Genomic DNA, 23,293 nt, shown 5'->3' with positions numbered 1-23,293 from the left:
GTTATTGAGTAACATGGCATTTATTCACATTTCAGACCTTACTTTACATCTTTCTAATTTTTTTTAAGTAGAGTTGCAAATCCTTCTTACTCACCACTTTGCAGCAAAGGGGCCAAAACCACCACATCAAACCGATCCCCAGGAGTAGCAGTAACACCAAAATAACAATGATGGCTGCGATCCCATTAGACTGAAGTAGGCAAAAAGCAAAAACAAAGCAGTCAGCACAGCTTATGGTCAAATTCCAAATGTATATATATTTTAAGGAAACACCAGAAAATAATGTGGAAAGTATAATGTCAAACTAGATTTTAACCACATTATTTTAATTTCTTGAAATTCTACAAATTTATCTTCTATTTAATATATATTATGTTTTATGTTATGTTGTTGTGACAGGCAATAATAAACACAAACTTTCTCAAAATGCTGCAGACTCTTTACAAATATATCTGAAAGGAATGTAAGAAAAAATCACTAATCAGGATTAGACTGGTCCCTATCTTTCATGTAAGGATTATCTTGGTTCAAAGTATAAATATCCATAGGCAGAATTTAGGTAGAATCCTCCAGACTTTTTGATGGTGAAACACAATTAATTGCACGTAGTTAAATAATAAGATGAATATTTAAAAAATATCAAGTTAAATAATAAGATGAATATTTAAAAAATAATATTAAAAAAATGATGACAAACCAACAATGGTTTCCCAACAATGTCTGGGAAATGGTATATACACATCAATGCAAGAATGCAATCTCATGCATTCATATATCAGATGTTCTCTCACTGCAGCTGAAATATGACCTACACAAAAACCACAGAGGTGTTCTTTCCCTTCCTAACTACTGAGCTCCTCCAGCCTTAAGGCACCTACTCTGGGGTCTGTTCTTAAACCCTTTCATATAAAAACAACCTACTCATTTTACAGGATTCATATTAAGTCACTTCATGGAAGTCTTCCTTGGACCCTTTGACTATAAATGCCCCTTTGATTAAACAACTCATATTTCTCTATACTTTAATCTTTAGTGCTTATTACAATGCAATGCAATCAATTAATTATGAATTTTGTCATTGTTTAATTTATATTTTCTACCATGATTTATTGTAAGCTCTAGGAAGTCAGGGGCTACATCTAGCCCACTTAGCACTGTATACCCCATGTCTGGCATTTAAAAACTACTTACTGAGGCCAGGCAGGATGGCTCACGCCTGTAATCCCAGCATTTTGGGAGGCCAAGGAAAGCAGATCATGAGGTCAGGACTTCGAGAATAGCCTGGCCAACATGGTGAAACCCCATCTCTACTAAAAATATAAAAATTAGCTGGGCGTGGTGGCGGGTTCCTGTAATCCCAGCTACTAAGGAGACTGAAGCAGGAGAATTGCTTGAACCTGAGAGGTGGAGGTTGCCGTGAGCCGAGACTGCACCACTGCACTCCAGCCTGAGAGACAGAGTGAAAGAAAGAAAAGAAAAGAAAAGAAAAGAAAAGAAAACTACTCACTGAGAGAATGAACTCTAAAGAAAAAAGACAGCAAAAGACATGGATACAAAGAAGAATGTTTACTGAACTTTCACTGTAGAGATAGTTTCCAAGGGAATAAGAGATATCTCCCAAATGCCTAATCTCTAGGATCCTCAGTAATAATGTTTTATTTTGTGTGTGTGTGTGTTTTTTAAGAGAAAAAAATCAGGGAAGAAAAGAAAAAGAGCAAAAGAGAAAGATTAATACTAATACTTTATAGAAATTTTCAGACAAATACCTAAGTAGGCTGTTCTTAGAAAGAACATTCCAAAGTGCATCTTTCTTTACAAAATTCTAAATATTCATGAATAAATCATGCTACCATCCACAGGCATAAACACATTAAGCTCTAAAATCTAGGCAAACAAGAATATAACGGAAAAAGGATGTCATAGAAACGTATGGAAAACTGTGGTACCCTATGGGAGAAATATTGTCAAATGTATAAATCTTGATCTCACCTTCAAAAATATGGTCTTATGTAAGACAGCCTCTAACTTGACTGTCCATGTACAGAAGGAATACATTTCCCACCAGGCCTTTCCCACATGAGGATCCAGTCACAGCACTCATAGAAATGGCACACCATTTGGCTGTGCTATGCAACTTTCAAAAGGGCTCTATGAACATTTGGTTTCCCCTTTTCTTAGAATTCACACCCGTGTTCAGAAATAAGGACATGCAACTAGAGGCCATGAAACTGCTAAAAATTTAGTGGTGAGTTTGTTTCTTCTATGTGTGTGCCAAGAACAGGAAAATCAGAAAATTGCACTGACAGAACATAAAGTAGATGGGCTAGCCCTGATAGATACTTAAAATTTTTTATTTTTCCCTTAAAAAAATGCCTTCATTAGTAGCATTGACAAAATATTATGCACCTCCAGACACAAATATACGTTATTACAATATTATCATATCAACTGATTCCAAAGACTTGTCTTAAAAAAATTAAAAATGGCCAGGCGCAGTGGATCACTCCTGTAATCCCAGGGCTTTGGAAGGCTGAGGTGGGCGGATCACAAGGTCAGGAGATCCAGACTATCCTGGCTAACGTGGTGAAACCCCATCTCTACTAAAAATACAAAAAATTAACCAGGCGTGGTGGTGGGCACCTGTAGTTCCAGCTACTCCGGAGGCTGAGGCAGGAGAATGGCGTGAACCCGGGAGGCGGAGGTTGCTGTAAGCCGAGATCGCACCACTACACTCCAGCCTGGGCAACAGAGGGAGACTCCCTCTCAAAATAAATAAATAAATAAAAAATAAAAATAAATTATGCATTTTCTAAAGACCTACAGATTTAGTATACATTTAAGTCAAGCATGATGGGAAAAGGGTCATGGGAAGCAAAAAAGGCCACCTGGTCTTGCTATCTGTCTATCTATCTATCTGATGATTATTTCATTTACTGGATTCCTTTTGAAATATTTAATATCAGGAATCAGGAAACTATGGCACAAGGGGCAAATTCAGCCAATCTATTTTGTAAGACTCCAGCAAGCTAAGAACATTTCTACCTTGTTCAAGCAAAGTGACATTAAGTCTAAATATTTATTAGAACTTTCTGAGTTCTAAAGAGAGGCATGCCTATGTCAAACTGAGAAGCTTCCAGTTTCGCTCATGATACAGATCTATGTGTAATCAAATCTAGTTTCATACTCTTCTTCATCTGACTCTTAAGTCCATAGTTTGCAATACGGTATCTGATTACAAGACTGAATTCTGTGTGTTCCACCTTTCCCCCATATGTTTATAAAGTTTTGTGCAAAATGAAACTGTTTTTCTTTCATGACTAACATCTTTCTTGCTCTGATAGTGGCTCTGGCTATCAAAACAAACACAATGGGAGAGCCGGAATTTGTACCCAGTTAACTGAGCTGATGTCTGGGATGGGTGTATTCAGGGCCCGTGTCTTCTGCATCTTATTTCCTTTTCTTCACTAAAAGCCAGTTATACAATAAAAAACTTTATTCTGCCAAATATAACTAAAATTCTAGCGAAGAGAATCATAGAGGTATAAAAACAAATCAGGGTGACTCCTGCCCTTGCAACATAACTATGGGAAAGAGGAATCACTGGAAAGTTTCAAAAGAGCGTTAGTTGTTATTGCTGCAATCTATCTAGAAAATAGCGAATTCGCAGCAGCCACATTAGAATGAAACAGACACAGAACAGAGAAAATGGGTCTTCACAATTTTGTTTCATGAATTTAGAGTTAGGGAAAGAAAATAGAGTCATGAAACAGATGATTATTTCATTTACTGGATTCTTTCTGGAATATTTGGTATCAGGAATTAGGAAACCACAGCACAAGGGTCAAATCCAGCCAATCTATTTGGTAAGACCCCAGCAAGCTAATAACTTTTTTTTTTTTTGAGGCGGTGTCTCGCTCTGTCGCCCGGACTGGAGTGCAGTGGCCGGATCTCAGCTCACTGCAAGCTCCGCCTCCCGGGTTCACGCCATTCTCCTGCCTCAGCCTCCCGAGTAGCTGGGACTACAGGCGCCCGCCACCTCGCCCAGCTAGTTTTTTGTATTTTTTTAGTAGAGACGGGGTTTCACCGTGTTAGCCAGGATGGTCTCGATCTCCTGACCTCGTGATCCGCCCGTCTCGGCCTCCCAAAGTGCTGGGATTACAGGCTTGAGCCACTGCGCCCGGCCATAACTTTTTTTTTTTACAATATTACATAAAGCTGAAAAAAATCAAAAGAAGAATATGTTACAAGAAATTCCAATGTCAGTGTACATAGTTTTATTGAACACAGCCATTTGTTTACATAATGTCTATAGCTGCTTTTGCACTACAATGGTAGAGTTAAGTAGTTGTGACAGAGACCATATGGCCCCCAAAGCCTTAAGTATGTGTTTACTATCTGGCCTTCTACAGGAAAAATTTGCCAACTCTTGTCCTGTATAAATCAATGTAGAATCTGGTTTAAAATGGCAGATTGTGGAAGTGTTCAGTCAGGGGGTGAGGCAGACAGACGTGGGTTCAATTCTCATTTCTAGCATTTATCAGACTGCAAAACTGGGCAAGTAACAACCTTTCACAGCCTCCAGGCTTCAAGTATCCCTTTTGCAGGGACAGTAAGGACTGAAATCACCTGATGTTACACTCATCAAACCATGTACTTCTTTGAGGGCTGGGGCCACATAAGAAGAAGCACCTTCTAATGTATTTGGATAAATGTGCACTGAATATTGGAGGTATCTTCCTGTTCCCCAGTTTTCTCATCTGTAAAATTAACATAATCTGAACAGCCTCCTCTTGGATTGTGAGTGTTAAATGAAGCCATAAAGGATTTAGCACATATACAGCAGTGCTGAGCACAGCTCAGCAAACAGGTTCTTGGTATTGTTATTGCAAAAGAGTCTGAAGATCAGTGATTTCAAGAGAAAAAAAAGGACATCTTTCCATTATTATTATTATTTTTTTTTTTTTGGAGACGGAGTCTCACTCTGTCGCCCAGGCTGGAATGCAGTGGCGCGATCTCGGCTGATTGCAAGTTCCGCCTACCGGGTTCACACCATTCTCCTGCCTCAGCCTCCCGAGTAGCTGAGATTACAGGCGTCCACCACCTCACCCGGCTAGTTTTTTGTTGTTGTTGTTGTTTTTTAGTAGAGACGGGGTTTCACCATGTTAGCCAGGATGATCTTGACCTCCTGACCTCCTGATCTCGGCCTCCCAAAGTGCTGGGATTACAGGCTTGAGCCACTGCGCCCAGCCTCCATTATGTTTTAAAAAGCAGAGATCCATTTTAAAGATCTTTTGAAGAGAGATGAAGATAAAGGATTGTCTAAATACAAACCCCCCTCAGACTCTAATCTTAAGTCTCTTAAATCTAAAACTTAGTTTCCCCATTTTAAACTAGATATATGGTTACTTTCAATCATTCATTTACAGAATAATTTTGGAGCACTTGCTCTGTGTAAGGACAGTTGGGCAATGAGCACAGCACAAGCCCTGCCATCAACATCTTAAGGCTAGTAAGAAAGGCCCAGAAGCAAACAGGAACTCACAGCTCAGTTACTAAGGGCCTTAACAGGACTGAGCCCTGGATGTTCCTGAAGCAGACAGAGGAGCTTCTTTATTTGTGGGATTTTAACAAGGACTAATCAATGACTAGAATAATAGTGTTTTACTTTGTTTGGCTTTCAAATGCCTGAGCAAGTAAAAAGCATTATCCTCACAATGAGCAATATCACTAACTGCATTTCACCTGTTCACAATATGCAAATATGACCGAAAGACTAAATATCATTTAAATCCAAGGTCCAGGTATTTATCATAATATTACCCACTATACTCTTCTATTTTCAATAGATATTCCATGCACAAATCAGCAGGTGCATCTCATCAGCACAAGTCTCATTTTTCATATCTATGAAATGGTAATATTACTCCCACAGGCAACAGGTATTTGAGGTTAAATACGAAGCAATGGTTAAATCTAAGGAGAAAAAATAATTATCCTATAATTACTGTCAACATGAAAAAGTGAATTACAGTATTTATTATCCTGTAATAACTAGAGGAATAATAAAAGTCACAGGGAAGAGAAGGCTTCAAGTCATCAGCCTTGGCGGACACAGGGAGATCACTGGTGACCCCTGGGACTTTTTCTCAGCCCTGGCTCACCTTGGCCTCTCCCAGGCACTTACTGGTGCCCTCTCTTCACCTTGGAATTCTAACTTCCTTTGTCTTCTTCATTCGGTGTCTGGTCTTCCCACGTCTTGAGCAGTTCTTTCTCTTATTTCTTCACTTACTCTATTGACCAAGACAGCCTTACCTATTTATTCAGTTTGATTAAATTTTAAACTTCAATCAAATCAGGTTTCTTCTGACTGTGGGTCTTGGATCTCCCTTTTCTTTAAGAATCTACTTTTAAAAATTTGTGACCGGGTGCAGTGGCTCACGCCTGTGATCCCAGCACTTTGGGAGGCCAAGGCAGGCAAATCACGAGGTCAGGAGATTGAGACCATCCTGGCCAACATGGTTAAACCCCGTCTCTACTAAAAACACAAAAATTAACTGGGCATGGCGGCACACACCTGTAATCCCAGCTATTCGGGAGGCTGAGGCAGGAGAATTGCTTGAACTCAGGAGATGGAGATTGCAGTGAGCCGAGCTCGCGCCACTGCATTCCAGCCTAGCAACAGAGCAAGACTCAGTCTCAAATAAATAAATAAATAAATAAATAGATAAATAAATAAATAAAAACTTGTAATCACAAAATATTTCTCTACCTTTTGAAAGGCATTTATTATTATTTTTTTTTTTGTTTTTTTTTTTTTTTTTTTTGTTTTTTTTTTTTTTTTTTTTTGAGACGGAGTCTCGCTCTGCCGCCCAGGCTGGAGTGCTGTGGCCGGATCTCAGCTCACTGCAAGCTCCGCCTCCCGGGTTCACGCCATTCTCCTGCCTCAGCCTCCCGAGTAGCTGGGACTACAGGCGCCCGTCACCTCGCCCGGCTAGTTTTTTGTATTTTTTAGTAGAGACGGGGTCTCACCGTGTTAGCCAGGATGGTCTCGATCTCCTGACCTCGTGATCCGCCCGTCTCGGCCTCCCAAAGTGCTGGGATTACAGGCTTGAGCCACCGCGCCCGGCTATTTTTTTTTTTTGAGACGGAGTCTCACTGTGTTGCCCAGGCTGGAGTGCAGTGGCCGGATCTCAGCTCATTGTAAGCTCTGCCTCCCAGGTTTACACCATTCTCCTGCCTCAGCCTCCCGAGTAGCTGGGACTACAGGCGCCTGCCCGCCACGTCGCCCGGCTAGTTTTTTGTATTTTTTAGTAGAGACGGGGTTTCACCGTGTTAGCCAGGATGGTCTCGATCTCCTGACCTCGTGATCCGCCCGTCTCGGCCTCCCAAAGTGAAAGGTATTTAAATCTCCTTTAACTCTGAGCAGATTTACAGACCCTGTAAGACTCTCTTTCTCAAGGCCCTGGGGGCCACTCCTTTGACATCATCAAGGGAGATAGTGCCCCTATCACATGGTCTCTGTAGAAGGGGAGAAACCTAATATCAGTGACGCCTTGCTCCAAGTTTTGCCACTACCTCCTATTAGGAAGGTAGGAGAAAGTTTACTTTTCCTTTAGGTAAGGTCAATTAGCAGATACTGGTGGCCTATAATTCCCACCGTCCCAGCTTTGAAAATTCTCCAAATTTTTGTTTGATCACAGTTAAATTCAATCACCCTTCCCTCTTGCAACAGTCTTGAATAAGGTCTTCCTTGCCTGTTTAATTTTGTCCAGTGCATTTTTTTTCTTTGACTCTATGTATGCCTCCCCACTTCAAAATGACATTGACTCTAAATTCTCCCCTTTTTCCCTCCCCTTCCTACAACCTCAGCAAAAGTAAAACTTAAATTTTTACTTCCAGTACTGATCACTCACTGAGATGTGAAACTAGAGCTACAAGTACCTGCCTGACACTGCCAACCTCACTTACAGAACATGTCTACAGTGAAAATTCTTCCCATCTCCAGATTCACCTCTCGCTTTGGATGTTTCCAATAGCAGCATCATTCTTCCAGCCCATGAGATTCAATATTTTGGAATCAAACATTCCCCCATAACCACCAGTAAGTCACTTTATAATATGTATTTCTTCATTAATACAATTTACATGGCTATTTCTAGGACTATTTCTACCACCATCAGTCAATTTAGAAACTAAAGTTTTATGCCTATATTCTAGCATTTGCTTCCTAAAAGCTTTTTCTGTGCCTTGTTTTTCTTTTCCTGTCCTTTCTCTTACATGTCACTACTAATTTAATCTTCCTAAAATAGTATGTTTCACCATTACATGTGTGTCCAAAGCCCTTTAAAACCATAGTATTATTTATTGGAGTCAGACCTTGTGATTTCTCAAGCCAATAAAACCTGAAAAAAAACTTCTCACATAGGCTTGCCAGCTAATAATTCTGCCAAATAACAGCATACAAGGAAAAAGAGAAAAGAAGAGAAGAAGCAGGAGGAGGGAGAGGAATATGAGGAAGGAAGAAGAAAGGACTGAAGGAATAGGGAGGTGGAAGAAAAGAAAGAAGGAAGTATGGAATGAGGGAGGGAGGGAGGGACAGATGGAGGGAGGGAAGGAAGGAAGGGATAAAGAAAGGAGGGAGAGGTCGGTCCTGACAAATTAAGTATATTTCCTCAATCAAAGGATATTTTAAAATTAAAATGGGACAAAGAACAATTTCAAAATAAAAGAATTATTTCAAGTTAAATAAATCTAATAATATGAAAAATATAATCCATTTTCTTTCCTTTTTTCATTTCAGCACCGTAGAATTTGGGAATCACAGCCTGTAGGATGAACTCTAAATTCAATCCGGTTTTTTAGGTTGTTGATAATCTGGTCTAAATTTTCTATTTCCAATCATTTCTTCCGCTTATTTCTACTCCAGTCAAATGCATCTCCTCTCAATTTTGTCAACACATTCCCACCCCATTTGCTCTTTCTCTATAATATGCTCCCTGTCCTCTTTCTTTGCTGACATCCTAGTCTCCCTTCAAGGCCCTGTCTGAATTAGTTCCTCCACACCCATAAAACCTTTCTCTGGTACTCTTTCCCTTCTTGCTCTAAGTTCCTGGAAGCCATTATTTCCCGTAAATATTATGTGGAATTTTGTTGCCTAATTTATTCCATCAATTTATCAACAACTAACAGCTCCAAAGTTTGTACATACAATCCAGACCTCTCTCAGAACTCCAGACTTGCATATCCAGGGGCCTGACATTTCCACTGCGATGTCCAATAGACATCTCTCGTTCAACTTCACCACAACTGAACTCCTCACTGTTCAGAAACTGCTGTGCCTGAAGACAATTCATCCTTCTGTTTGGCAAAACCACAATTGCTTTTGCATAAACCTAATAGTTGCTCAGGCAAAAACACTTGGAACTATTCTTAATTTCTTTCTTTCTCTCATATCCTACATGTCTAGGGATCCCATGGACTTCCCCTGTGAAATATATTCTAATTTAACCCTTTCTCACCGTCTCCAGTTTGATCACCCCAGGAGGGTCATCCTCCCCTGGGTGGGGAAGGATTCCTGCATTGCTGAAATAGTCACAGAATTGGGCTTGATGTTTCCACGTTTGCTGCCATTCGCAAAGTCTGTTTTCATACAGCAGCCAGAGTGATCCTTTCAAAACAGTGAATCAAATCATGTCACCTTCCAAGGTCTTCCTGTTTCACTCAGAAGAAAAGCTCAGGTCCTGACAATGACTACATACCCTACAAGATCTGCCCTTTTCCTGCCACTCTCTCCTTCTTATCCAGAGGCTCCCACTCTCCCTCACTACTTTCACTCCAGCACACTGGCTGGTTGCTCTTCTTGAAACTTGCCAGAGACTTGTCACCTCAGGCTTTGCTCTAGCTGCTCCCTCTGTGTGCAGGACTCTTCCCTTAGATGGTCTGCAGGGCTCACTCCTTTACCTTCAAGTCTTTGCTCAAAGCCTTCCTTCTTAGTGAGAATCACCTTGACCCCTTCTTGACTTTTACAGCTTGCTCCTTTCCCCTCACTTCATCACTGACACACCAATGATCCTTTTTCTGAAATCTCCCCACTCTTAAACCATCTTGAGTCATATCACCCTCACTCAGGAACAAGACCTAGAGAGTGTTCCTTAAAGCACACAACCTATACATCCCAGACGAGTCATTTAGCTTCAGCATCCTTGCATGTGAAAATCATGCATTGTTATAGGATAGGAACAAAGACCTGTTTTCCTGCTTGCATGGAAGAAAGGAAGAAAAAGACGGTTTGGAGGTGTAGAATAGGAAGACTGATGAGGAAGGAATGCCATTTCAGTGAGCTAAACACTGAGAAACTACAAACCACAAATATTTGTAATTTCAACCACATCCTGAGGGACCAGAAAACCAGCAAACTGCAACATCCACAAAACCTACAAAATGCAACAGGCGCTAGAAATGGGAGAAAAAAAAAATCCCTCCTCAAAAAGCACAAACACAAAAACAAAAAACCTAGCTATTTTCAAAATAGAAGTAGGTGTTGGCAAAGACTTATCCAAGGAGTTAAAAAGTGACCCAAGGGTCCATAAGATATTCCTTTTACCTGAAGCATTGTCTTACAATGAGAAATACAACTACCTCTATACAGATAACATTGAATTGTTTTTGTTTTGTTTTGTTTTCTGTTGGAAGGGTGTCTCCTGAATTAGTAGATCAAAATACAAAACCATGAAACCATGAGATGTGAGAAAATGTTTAGACTTAGGATTTTGGTCTTTTGGAGGGCAGGAATTTTTCTTTTTTTGCTTTGATTTATATATATTTTACAAAATATACTCAGAAATAATAACCACGTGGTTAGTCCTGTTTAATGCTTCCTGTTTCTATGTTCAATAATATAATATTGAAACTTTCTATAAATCCACAAAATTAAATAAAAGGAAGAAAATGTGTACTGAATGGAGTTTATATTTCAAAATACTGCATGTAGGCAATGCAAATCAGTAATCTCAAAATACACATTTGATGTGGTTATGAACTAAGATAGTATCAAGCTGTCAAAATCAACCTTCTTATTCAGAAAGCACCAATATTTTAAATGAACAAAATAATAAAGTCACATATTAAGATACAATAATTTGATTTCAAACCATGATAAATGTCTTAGATACTGGAATCTAACCTGGAATCTATAGAAAGCATAATTTCTATATTTAATGTTTTAAGAAAAAAAGTGCTTCATTTGCAAATTATTCTCTTACCTTATCTTGATTTTAAATATGCCTTTTGAATTCTATAAATATCAAAATCAAATGTATACTACCTTAAAGTTCCTATGAAAGGGAGCTCAACATAAAAAAAAAGCAATGTCACCCAAAACAAATTCTATACAAAATTTTTCCTTATAGTGGTCTCCAATGTTATTGTTTGCCTCTCCTTTATTGTAGTCTGCAACAGCACCAAGGTCCACAGATTATTTCTGGATGGAATTAATTTTAAAAGATAATCTTTATGCAAACTTTTACTTACACATTCTGTGGCTGTGACAATTAATGAGCCTGAGATGACAGATTTTCCTCCATTAAAGCTCACTGAAACATCAAGAGTTCTGAAAAAGAAATGAAGAAACAATAATTTTATATACAATTAAAACCAGAGGAGTAGGAGATTTTTATTTCCTTACATAATTCAAAACCAGCCAGAAAACATATGTAAAGAGTAAGGGTCTTGAACTCCTGACCTCAGGTGATCCACCCACCTTGGCCTTCCAAAGTCCTGGGATTACAGGCATGAGCCACCACGCCTGGCATGGCCAACATGGTGAAACCCTGTCTCTAGTGAAAATAAAAAAATTAGCCGGGTGTGGTGGCAGGTGCCTGTAATCTCAGCTACTCAGGAGGCCGAGGCAGAAGAATTGCTGGAACTTGGGAGGCAGAGGTTGCAGTAAACCGAGATCATGCCATTGCACTCCAGCCTGGGCCAACAACAGTGAGACTCGGTTTCCAGAAAAAAAAGAAAAAGAGTAAGAGTCACAGCTTTTGGTAAATTATGCCAGCTTTTTTCTTCCTTAGTTCTAGTCTTTACTTATTAGTAAGGCAAACTTATTAAGTGGTTTAATTGTTTCTTTACAAAGTAGTAACAGAAATACACACATTAAGAAATTTCTCAATCCAGAAAAATGCCGAGGTTGTTTCAGATTCACAAAAGCTACAAAGAAAGAAAAGCTTTAGATCCCATTTAGCCTATTTTCCTGTCTCTAGGTATTACTACTAAGAATATAAAACTGGAAGCAATAAACCAGTCAAAAATAAAATATAAAGAAAGTGAATATGAAAGACAGCGACAAAGAAAAGAAAGAAGAGAGAAGGATTTATTTGCAGGTATTTGTTGTAGAAGGTCCCAAGATATTAAACTATCCCAATGAAGGTACAAAGAAGAGATAATAATTTTTGTTCCTAGCTAATAAATATTATAGTTAAAATACAGTTCTTATTTTGAAAATATGATTTCAAATTCTAAAACAAGTAATAATCATTAAAATTTCATTAATTTAGATTGATTATGTGGGATTAGTTAGCCTAGAGTTAGTAACTTTTTATTAAAAAAATAACTAAAACAAGATATATCAAAGGAGAAAAAAATGACAAGAGGGTTTGTACGGAAAGAGCTCTTTTCCAAAACAGTTTACAAAGGATATTATCATATGATTGGTTTGCAAACAAATCAAAGCCATCCATCCATAGGCCAAGCATGGTGGCTCACGCCTATAGTCCCAACACTTTGGAAGGCTGAGGTGGGAGGATTGCATGAACCCAGGAGTTTGAGACCAGACTCGGCAACAGTGAGATGCCCATCTCTACAAAAAAATAAAAATAAAAATAATTAGCCGGGCATGGTGGCATGTGCCTATAGACCCAACTACTCAGGAGGCTGTGGTAGGAGGATCGCTTGAGCCTGGGAGGTTGAGGCTGCAGTCATCTCTGATTGAGCCACTGCACTCCAGCATCAGCAACGCAGCAAGACTCTGTCAAATAAAAAAAAAAAAAAAAAAAGCAAAAGCAAAAACAAAAACAAAAAACAAACTCCCAGAAACAATCTCAAGCTGTTGACAGAAAGGGGAGATGAGAAATATTATTCATTTCTTACCATGTGCCAGATGCTATCCTAGGCATTTTATGGGCATTATCTATTTTAACCCTTCACAATAGCCCTTGAAGTAAATAGTAGTTTCACAGTTTTACAGATGGGGGGCAGGAGGCGCAGAAATGTTAATTACTTTACCCAAAGTAATAAAGCTAGGAATCTAACTTTGAACTCTTTCCATCATACCAGAGAGGCTTGATTAAATGATGAATCGAAGTCCTTAATGTGTTTCTTTTCTCAATGTGCTATTTGGTTTGGATTCATACAATAAAGCTACTGGGAAGGATACTCCTGGCAAAGTTAAAGCTAAATTCAATCAAAATACAGAAATACTTCTATTAAAACATTTCTTTGTAAAGTATGTACTTCAAAGCACGTTGTTTAAAAAGATGGTTTAGCTAGACTGGGCGCGATGGCCCACGTCTGTAATCCCAGCACTTTGAGAGGCTGAGGCGGGTGGATCACGAGGTCAGGAGATTGAGACCATCCTGGCTAACACGGTGAAAACCCGTCTCTACTAAAAATACAAAAATCAGCCGGGAGTGGTGGCACGTGCCTGTAATCCCAGCTACTCCGGAGGCTGAGGCAGGAGAATCACTTGAACCTGGGAGGCAGAGGTTGCGGTGAGCCGAAATCGCGCCACTGCACTCCAGCCTGGGTGACAGAGAGAGACTCTATCTCAAAAAAAAAAAAAAAATGATTTAGCTAAATCCAGAAAATAATGAGAATTCTGGATATTTACATCTAATTAACTGTACTTCTGAACTATTCCAACACAGAAGGCCAAGTGGCATATTAAGAAAGAATACTTAAACCTAATTGCCCATTCTGAAGAAATGACTGCCTTGTTTTGTTTATTTAATGACTAAGCATAATCAAATAAAACATTGTCTTCCCTAGTTCTTAATTCCTCTACTTTAAAGCATGTGGCCGGAATCATCTGACATGTTGGCATGGTTTTATTTTTTTGGAAAGATAATTTTGATTCATAATAATATGTGATTCTTGGAGGTTATCTTACTGATTCAACTTTAAGGGATCAGTAGACATTCACTGAAGTTGTTTATAATCAGACAGTTAAAATTCACCAGAAACAAACAAGTTCTCTAATGAAGGAAACATTCAAACTTTTAATGCTTAACAAAATGAAATGAGAACAGAAGATACAATTTTAAAACAAAGTTTACTCTTTTCTATAGTAGAAATGCATGCTGATATGATCTTGTAACCGACCAAAATAACTGCATTCTCTGAAAATCTCAGTCTAGTATAATGTGGCTGGTGTTAAAAAAAAAAAAAAAAAAAAACTGAGTTAAGTCTCAACAGATACAGAAATCCACTTGATGATATATGATGTATGGAATTGCAACAAGAATATCTTCCTCTTTCTGAGAGTAGTAGTAGCAGCGTGATCAAAATGTAACCATAAACATCACTACAATTACAGGCAATTGTTGATTTCTTACTAAGAACCAGGCACATTAATTCATCTTCTCATTTAATTCTCACAGCAACCTACTGAGGTCAGCACTAGCATCATCTCCATGTTGTAAATGAAGAAACAAGCTTAAAAAGGTAACTTGCCCAAATATTGGACTTCACTGACTCTGTACTCAAAATGCTTTCACTTCTACAATATACTATAATCCTCCACATATATTTTAGGGTCTTATATTTACATTTCATTCATTAACATGAATTTCAGTTGAATCTTCCAGCCTTTTACTACATTCACCTATTTCTCATGGTTAACTAGAATGGCATTTACTATATGCTAAAGCAATATATTTATTTGTGAATATATATATTTATGAATGTGTGTGTATAGATATATGTATGTTTTCTGTGAAAATTTTTCAGAAGCGTTGCAAATATGAAAAACATAGTTACATCAGCTTTTAAACTTTGCTGCTTCTTTTAGAAAAACATTTTTAAAATTATTGGGATGGTATTGGCACCATCATTAAGCTAGTGCCTTTGCCCAAAGCTATGCTACTCCTCTTCTGGCACAGGTTGAGAAAACCACCCCCTATAATCCAAACCAAATTCTGTGAGCTTTCTTTGCCTCAAGACTCAATTATACATATTTAATGTTTTCTGTCATATTTTCTGTCATTTCTGTTACCATCTATGGATTGTTATTCCTACTCTTACATAACTTCTACTTCTGGTTAGTATGTTTCTGACAGTAGAAACCATACTCTCAGTTACAGAGGCTTTCTTATGGGCCAAAATGTATTAAAACAACATTGTGTTTACTTAATTGCAAACATATATGGGAAGCAAGAGAGTAGTTCATTTTTATTTGCCCCAAGGATCTAATAATATTGAAAAAGGGGATTTGGGCGAATCTGGAGTCCTGAGTTTGAACCCTCATCACTCCATTTTTAATCTTCCATTTCTCGGTGTGTAAAATGGGGAGAATTGTACCTATTTCAAAGTTGTTTTGAGGAAAAGAGCTTGGTAAAATAATATACATAAAATATACAAACAATGCCTGGGACACAACAAGCACTCCATAAATTACTGTTAACACCTCGATATTTGTCTAATGGATTATTTAGAATATCAAGGTACTTTTTAATAAACGTTTTAGATCCGAGCTAAGAAGCAATGTATATAGCAGCAATAAAATCATTATGTGATACATTTTGTTTAATTTAATAAATTTCTATTCTGCTTACTGCCATATAAAAATATTGTAAGCTAAATTATTTTTAAAATGCCTACTATATAATGTCAGGAAGTTTCATGTAAAAATTTTTTTCAATGCTATATTCTTCCTGTTATAAAATATGACCTTGATTAAATCCAACATTATAGCTATGTTGAGCTCTGTGCTTAAACCTTAGGCCTAAAATCACACTCCAAATTGGTTTAGGAATATTTGCCAGTAAAATCACTCAATCAGTCACTTATTTTATTACTAGCTAATTAAACAAGTACTTATTAATTGATTATAGTAGCAATGATAATTGGACTGTATTGGTAAAAGGGCTGCTGGAACAAATAATACAAATTACAATGTAAATAAAGGGAAGCCCCATAAACAATTACAAAATAATGTGATATTAATAAAATAGATCTAAGCACAGGGGTTCTAGAGGGTCATGTGGGAGACACAACAGACTTGGCCTTGGCATGAGAGCATTAGCAAAGTTTTCCTGCAGGAAGTCAATGACAGGATGAAGCTTAAAGAATGATCAGAAGTTAGGAAAAGAGATTAGAAAGGAGTCCATGCAGATGGAGCACTCCGACAGGGTGGAAGGCAAGAATGGGACAGGGACAGAACAGTCAAAGAAGTAAAAGTGATTCAGTACTCCAGTAACAAAAGAGGGTGAGAGTAAGAATGAAATGGCTCCAGGTTGAAAAAGGGAGCAGAGGAAAGATCATTGAGTCCCTGGATGCCATCTTTAGACATCTGGAATTCATCTTAAGAGTTTTAAGTTTGGTAGAAATATAGTTAGAATTGTGTTTTACAAATGTCATTCTTGTTACAGTATAAGGCAGGTGTCTGAAGAATAAATTTCAAAAGTAGAAAGACCAGTTAAGAAAGTCTCAGTGTACTTGAAATAAGTACCAAAGTAGAATTGAACTAAAATAGTGACAATGAGGTTAGTGTGAAAACAAAAACTGAGACATATTAGGAGTCAGAATAAAAAGGACATGGACATTTATTGGATGTAGGAGGTGAGGAAGAAGAAAAAAGGATGACCTCAAAGTTTCTGTCTTACACAAGTAGGTGGGCAGTCTTGCATAGGGAACACAGAAGGAGCAAGTTTGAACAGAAGGATGTGAGTTTAATTTGGGACCTCCAAGTTTATGGTGCCTACAGAAAATCCAAGTGACTTTGTAGACATTTGAATAGTAGACATTTGGACAGCAGACTTAAAGCTAATAAAAAGATCTTGCCAGGAAATTTGGAGCTCATCAGGAAGAAAAAGGGAGACATAGAAAGGGTAAGTTTATAAGTCAAGTATCCTCAACCATGATAAAAACTGAGGGGACACTGGGCACTGTGACTCACACCTGTAATCCCAACATTTTGGGAGGCCAAGGTGGGTGGCTGACTTGAGCCCAGGAGTTTGAGACCAGCCTGGGAAACATGGTAAAACCCTGTCTATACAAAAAGTACAGAAAATTAGCAGGGCATGGTGGTACATGCCTGTGGTCCCCAGCTACTCGGGAAGCTGAGGTAGGAGGATCACCTGAGCCAGGGAGGCCCAAAGTGCAGTCAGTCAGATCATGCCACTGCACTCCAGCCTGGGTGACAGTGAGACTCCATCTCAAAGAAAAAAAAAAACACTGACAGTAGAGACTGTAAAAAGAAAAGTAGTCTAAAGAGATATCTGAGGAGAAAGAGGAGAAACAGCTAGGGTGAGAATATGAAGTCACAAAAGACAAGGGAAAACCTTCTGAGACAAGAGTGTTACCTGGTGCAGATAATACAGGGAGGTAAGGGAAGATAATGCTGGGAAATGGCAACTCTTTCAACTTAATTTTCTGTAAATTGTTTCTACATTGTTTAATATTTCTTACAAATATCTTAATCCATGCTTTGCTCCATCATTAAAATATGTTTTTTTCAAAGTAGGATAGAAGAAAGCTTAACAACTTAATGTAACAAAAAGATTGACTAAAGTACACTTTCATGTCAACTGACAATTAATTGTAATAAAATTAAATTCAAATGTACTAAAGTCATTCCACATGAGAAATTATTAAATAGTACTATGATATATAGTTAAGTAAATAAAACTCACTGAGTCCTAACAGTCACATACTTGTATTCAATGTCTAAACACGCATGACTGTTCCAAAACAGGAGAATGGCTCAGTGCCATATGTCAAAGCTACTCTGATCTGAGAAATGTTATACTCCATGAATTATGATTGACATTTCAATCCACAGTAACCTATTTGCAAAGTATTCATTTGCTTCTGACTTTATGCATATCCAATAAAAGATTGTTATTTTATGATCCATTAAAAAGGATGAAAAAATTAAATAAAATTGTGAAAGACATTTGCTGGAAGTGATAAATGATTTACCTTCAATTTGCATATACTGAAAATTAAACTGGCAACTACTCAAAAAGTTATTACAATTATGGTGACTTAAGATATTTTGAAATCAAGTGCTACTATCTAATGCTCTGCAGTGCTTTTTAAATGATAGTTTTATGTATAATAAAGATTTTAAGTTGGAAGATAAGGTTCCATATTCATCAATAGTTTAAAGGCACTTCAGTCTACTAATGAGTTTATATGTAAATTAATGTTTTGACTAAGGATACTTTTTTAAAAGTGGCTAAAAGATTTTTGAATTAAATGACTTATTTTAGTGCATCTCAATATGTGTATATAGGTAAAACAAAAATTGCAGTTAGCAAGATTTCTAGATTTCAGAAGGAAAAAGAGCTATATTCAGAGATTTACTGGACATCACAGGAAAGCTGTATTATAATTGTTCTGAATATTGCACTAAAAATAAGCGCTTACTATTTGCTGTGTGTTTTTAAAATAATATTCTTAAAAGACACTTAAAAAACAATCATCCAGTCAATTTAGTGCCTAAATCAATCAAATTTAGCGCATTTTATCCAAAAATTTCAAGTGCCTTAGTGATATGGTTTGGCTGTGTGTCCCGACCCAAATCTCATTCTTGAATTGTAATTCCCATATGGAGGAACCTGATAGGAGGTGTTTGGGTTATGGGGGTGGTTCCCACTATCCTGTTGTCATGATGGTGGGCAAGTCTCACCAGATCTGATGGTTTTAAAGTGGCAGTTTTTCCTGTGCTTGCACTTCTCTCTCCTGCACCATTTGAAAAAGGTCCTTGCTTCCCCTTAGCCTTCTGCCATAACTAAGTTTCCTGAGGCTTCCCCAGTCATGTAAAACTGTGAGTCAATTAAACTTCTTTCCTTTATACATTACTGAGTCTCTGCAGTTCTTTATAGCAGTGTAAGAATGGACCAATACATTTAGTAATAATGAAAAGCTTTGATAATATAAAATTTAGAAGCAGATATGTAAGAGGATTTAAGTACCTATTTCAGGAATATCCTCTATATCCTCATATAGGTGTCCATCTTATGATCCAAACATCTACCAAATAATTCTAAATTTTGGAAAGTTCTTCCTTATTTTGATCTGAAATTTGCTTCCCCTTAACTCCCACCCTTTTTCCTCCTGTACCGATAAAGACTAAGTCAAATCTGTCTGTTATGTGACAGATCTTCCAATGTCTTGAGAGTTAATGCATCACATCTGAATAGTATTTTTTTCAATATTTTAAATTGTATCCATTTAACATTTCCATATGTGGTGACATCTTATTAGCCACCCCTCCATGTGTTCATGTGTTAAAAGACATTTCCAGAACTGTATATAATACTTAGGATGAAGAGGCAATGCAGATTAGGTGAACTTATCACATTGATAAATATAATCTGAAAACTGCACCATGTGAAGGAAAAGAGAAATGTTCTACCAAGGAAGTGTGGGGTAGAGAAACAGAGAAAGCCTTTTGCTTTAACCCATATCATCATGATTCTAATGTTTATATTCAAATAAAGACATAACTAATGTCTTACTATCCATGATTTTTCAAAAAAATAAAATCTCATTCCTTACAAGAAGCAAAAGGAATAATGTGTGGTTGTATCACCTGCTACTAACATAAGAGAATTAGGGATTGTATAGACACACATACACTTACAGATGTAAGTATGCTTTTGGAAAGAACAGAAACTACAGTAAAGGCAGAATTTATCTAACCAAGAAAGAGAAATAGAGTTAATCAATTTTATTCCAGGAAAAATAGATTGGGCTTAACACAGAAAAAGAAAGTTGAAGAAAATAAAAAGATTCTATTACGAAGCCAGGCTCTAACCTCAACTCTGCTACACTGTTCATCTCGATGATCCTTCAGTTTTCCTTGAAATTTTCCACATACAGTGATGTCCCACCACTTCTTACTCAAAACACTCTGTCAAGTGTCTTCCCACACTGCCTTTTAAGAGAACTAATACTATCAGTTTCATCTGATTTAGATATTTATTTCATATTTGCCAGAAGATTGTGGCCAATGTTTTTGAAAGCACATTTAACTATACCATATGCCTCCTTAAATCATCTCCATCAAACAAACTGTAGGATAAGACTCCAGTTCATTCTGTTCTGTTTTTCTTTCTTCACAATGTGTTTATGTATATTTACCCAATTTGTTCTGTTCTTCTTGCCAAATTGCAGGTTTGAGATCTCAACTATTGCAGAACAGCTGTGCTATTGTTGATATCTCACAGAACAAGGGTCAGAGAATAAACCCATGTTGCAAATACTTGTAATACTTGCACATTAAACTGTGAGGCTAGTGCCCTGGATTAGGGAACATCCAAAGAATGTCAGAGAATGCATCCTATTCAAACCTAAGGAAGACAGTTTGGCACAAAGGAACCACTTTTAGAAATAAATTCCTAAATAATCTGCAGATTTTTCTTGGTAAAACAGTTTGTTTAATCATAAACCATTTTAAAAGTAAACTATGTTCAACAAAAGAAATAGAAAACAACAACCTCACTACTATGACCATTCTTTCTGTTTAAATACTAGGAGTTTGTTCATGTTAGCCTAAATATCTATATCAAATAAAGAAATTTAATAAATACAGATCTCTGTATTTATCAGACAGGTCTATCAAAAAGAAGTTATTGAAAGACCCACTGAACAATGCCCAAAATGATATACCTGGATAGGATTTGCCCAGATAACTTTAACTTTCATTTACTCCATAACATTAAATTCCAAATGACGACCTATGTCCTAGCTACTCGGCTACAGTCTTAGTCCTCGATCTCCCACACGCTCTTTTAAACCAAAATCCACAAGACTTAAGTTTTTATAAGAATAATCCTCAAGCAAAGTGCAATTCATGAAATAACATAAAGAAAAGTAAAGAACAGATAGAGCAGGCTAATGAGATGAGGCACATGCCCATGGATGCAGCTCTGAGACTGTGCATCTGGCTTTGAGGCTCTCTGTCTAGGGTTACTTCACCAGCATGTTGTTAATTATTTAAGTGAGAGAATGAGGGGAACTATCACCACATCTGTCACCCTCACACAGGAAAAACCTTCATTCATTGTTGGGCCAGATGTGTTTATTTGAAACATAGACTAACTAGCTACTTAATGGGTTTGAATCCTTAGCCAAAAGCTAATTAGGCAAACATATTAAGCATCAGTCACCTTACAAGGCTAAACTGTTTCAATTGCGTTGATTTCAATCCAATCTCATAAGAGAGCTCATCACCTACTAAAGTGTCTGAAGAAAATTCAAGGCACAGGAAAGGTCTAAATTACTTGCAACATATTAAGTAAAATAAATAATGATGTCCCCAAATACCCAGTACATTAACAAATAAAATCTAAAGCTTTGCTTCAATAGTATCATGTACCTGGTCCAGGAAAGAAAGGCAAAAGTAATTCTTTTAGACACATCTCTGTCCCAGAACATTCTCAGTTTGCTTGTAGGTGAAATATTAATGTCAAAATCTAAACGAATGATGATTTGTCATGTCTGATATTTATTATGCTATGTGTGATTTAAAAATGTATCTCCTGGGTATTTAACCTATCTACAAATAATTAAAGTTTATCACTAGCCTCGATGGTATTCTCTTCAAAAGAAGACTGTGCCCAAAGGCAAATTCTAGAGAAAACAAAATCAGTGCCTGGGATAAAAAAGGCATAATGCATTTTATAACTACTTTAGAGAAGAAAGTAAGTTACTTTCCTTACCTAGTCACTATTATTTAAAATAGTTTTTTTGTTGTTGTTGCTGTTGTTTTTGCTGCTTTAAATAGTATGGCCCCCAAAATAAAATTCTGACCATTTTCCTCCATCCTGGTACAGGTACCTGATCCCAGCAATCAAATGACCTCTTTCAGATCTTTATGTTAACTGGTAAACAAAAATATTTGATAAAAATTCATTCATCCTTTTATCCACCAAACATTTAGTAAATCTACTATGAATCGGACATTGTGTTAAGTGCTAGTAATACAACAAGAAACAAGATAAAACATGTTCCAGCAGGAAGTAGAAACATAATAACAGACAAACAAACAACTGGCTTTGGAGAAAAAATAAAACACGAAAAAGGAACTCAAAAGAGAAAGATTGCATGATTAAATAGATTGATCAGAAAAGGGTTTACTGAGAAGGTGACATTTGAATTAGACTTAAAGAAAGAGTTTATGTGCTCCATTGACATACAGTGTTGGTAATTCATAAGTTAGGATTTTTTTGTTTTACTTAGACTAAGTTCACATATACAGTTCTAGATTAGGGAAGGAGCAATCCAAGCAGAGGCAACAAGAAGTATAAAAGTGCAGGAGCAGGAGTGCGCAGATGTGGTCAAGAACAGCAAAGAGGCCAGTGTGACCATAACTGAGTAGAAACAGCAAATAGAAGATGAAGTCTGAGAGGGAGTGAGAGACAAGACCCTGTAGAACCTGGTATAGTATTACACTAATTAGACTTTTACTCTGAGTGGGGTAAAGAACTCATCACCAAGAATCTTAAGTGAAGAGATGACATAAACTGACCTGTTTTAACAAGATCACTCTTGTGAAGGACGGAAACAGAAAGATCAGTTGAGAGACTAATAATCTAAGCAAGAGATGACAGTTACTTTATCTAGAATGGTAGCAGTAGAGGTAGAAAGCAGAGATTGGATTTTGGATAAATTTTGAAATTAGAGCTGAGAAGATTTGTTGATAGACTGGGTCTAAGATAGAGAAAGAAATCAATAATGACTCAAAAGATTTTTACCTGAACAACAAAAATGATGAAGCTGCCAATGGCTAAAATGGAAAATACAGTTTGGGAGACAGATTGGGGGAGTAATCAGGAGGACCAACCTGGAATTACAGATTCAATAAAACAAGACTAAACTTTAAGTCAACAGATGCATCATGGCTAATACAGACACGATTACTCAGAAAGCCATCGAGTCCTATGGTGTGCTTGGGGTTAAGATGACTCCACAAGAAACTGACTTGCCTCAAATTCCAATGCCAATTTAATTCACCTATGGCTAAATTATTACATGATACAGAAAATGAATAATACTCTTGGTTTTGTAA

At 37.3% G+C, this 23,293-nt stretch overlaps 1 protein-coding gene across 2 annotated transcripts in view; it reads right to left on the bottom strand.

Moving 5' to 3' along the window:
* The window catches only part of ANTXR2 (ANTXR cell adhesion molecule 2), a 158,466-nt gene that overhangs the window by 91,632 nt on the left and 43,541 nt on the right, over positions 1–23,293 (bottom strand). For both annotated transcript variants that reach the window (XM_033214316.1, XM_033214314.1), the window contains exons 11-12: positions 11,530–11,608; positions 95–190 (exon numbers count right to left, since the gene is read on the bottom strand). In XM_033214316.1, the coding sequence (XP_033070207.1) occupies positions 95–190; positions 11,530–11,608 (175 nt within the window). The remainder of the gene's footprint in view (positions 1–94; positions 191–11,529; positions 11,609–23,293) is intronic.

The sequence above is a fragment of the Trachypithecus francoisi genome, unplaced genomic scaffold (assembly GCF_009764315.1).
Source record: "Trachypithecus francoisi isolate TF-2019V2 unplaced genomic scaffold, Tfra_2.0 Lachesis_group1, whole genome shotgun sequence".
In the NCBI taxonomy this organism is placed as follows: Eukaryota; Metazoa; Chordata; class Mammalia; order Primates; family Cercopithecidae; genus Trachypithecus; species Trachypithecus francoisi.
The sequence above is the reverse complement of the archived record's forward strand: the minus strand, read 5'-3'. Positions and strand labels throughout refer to the sequence as shown.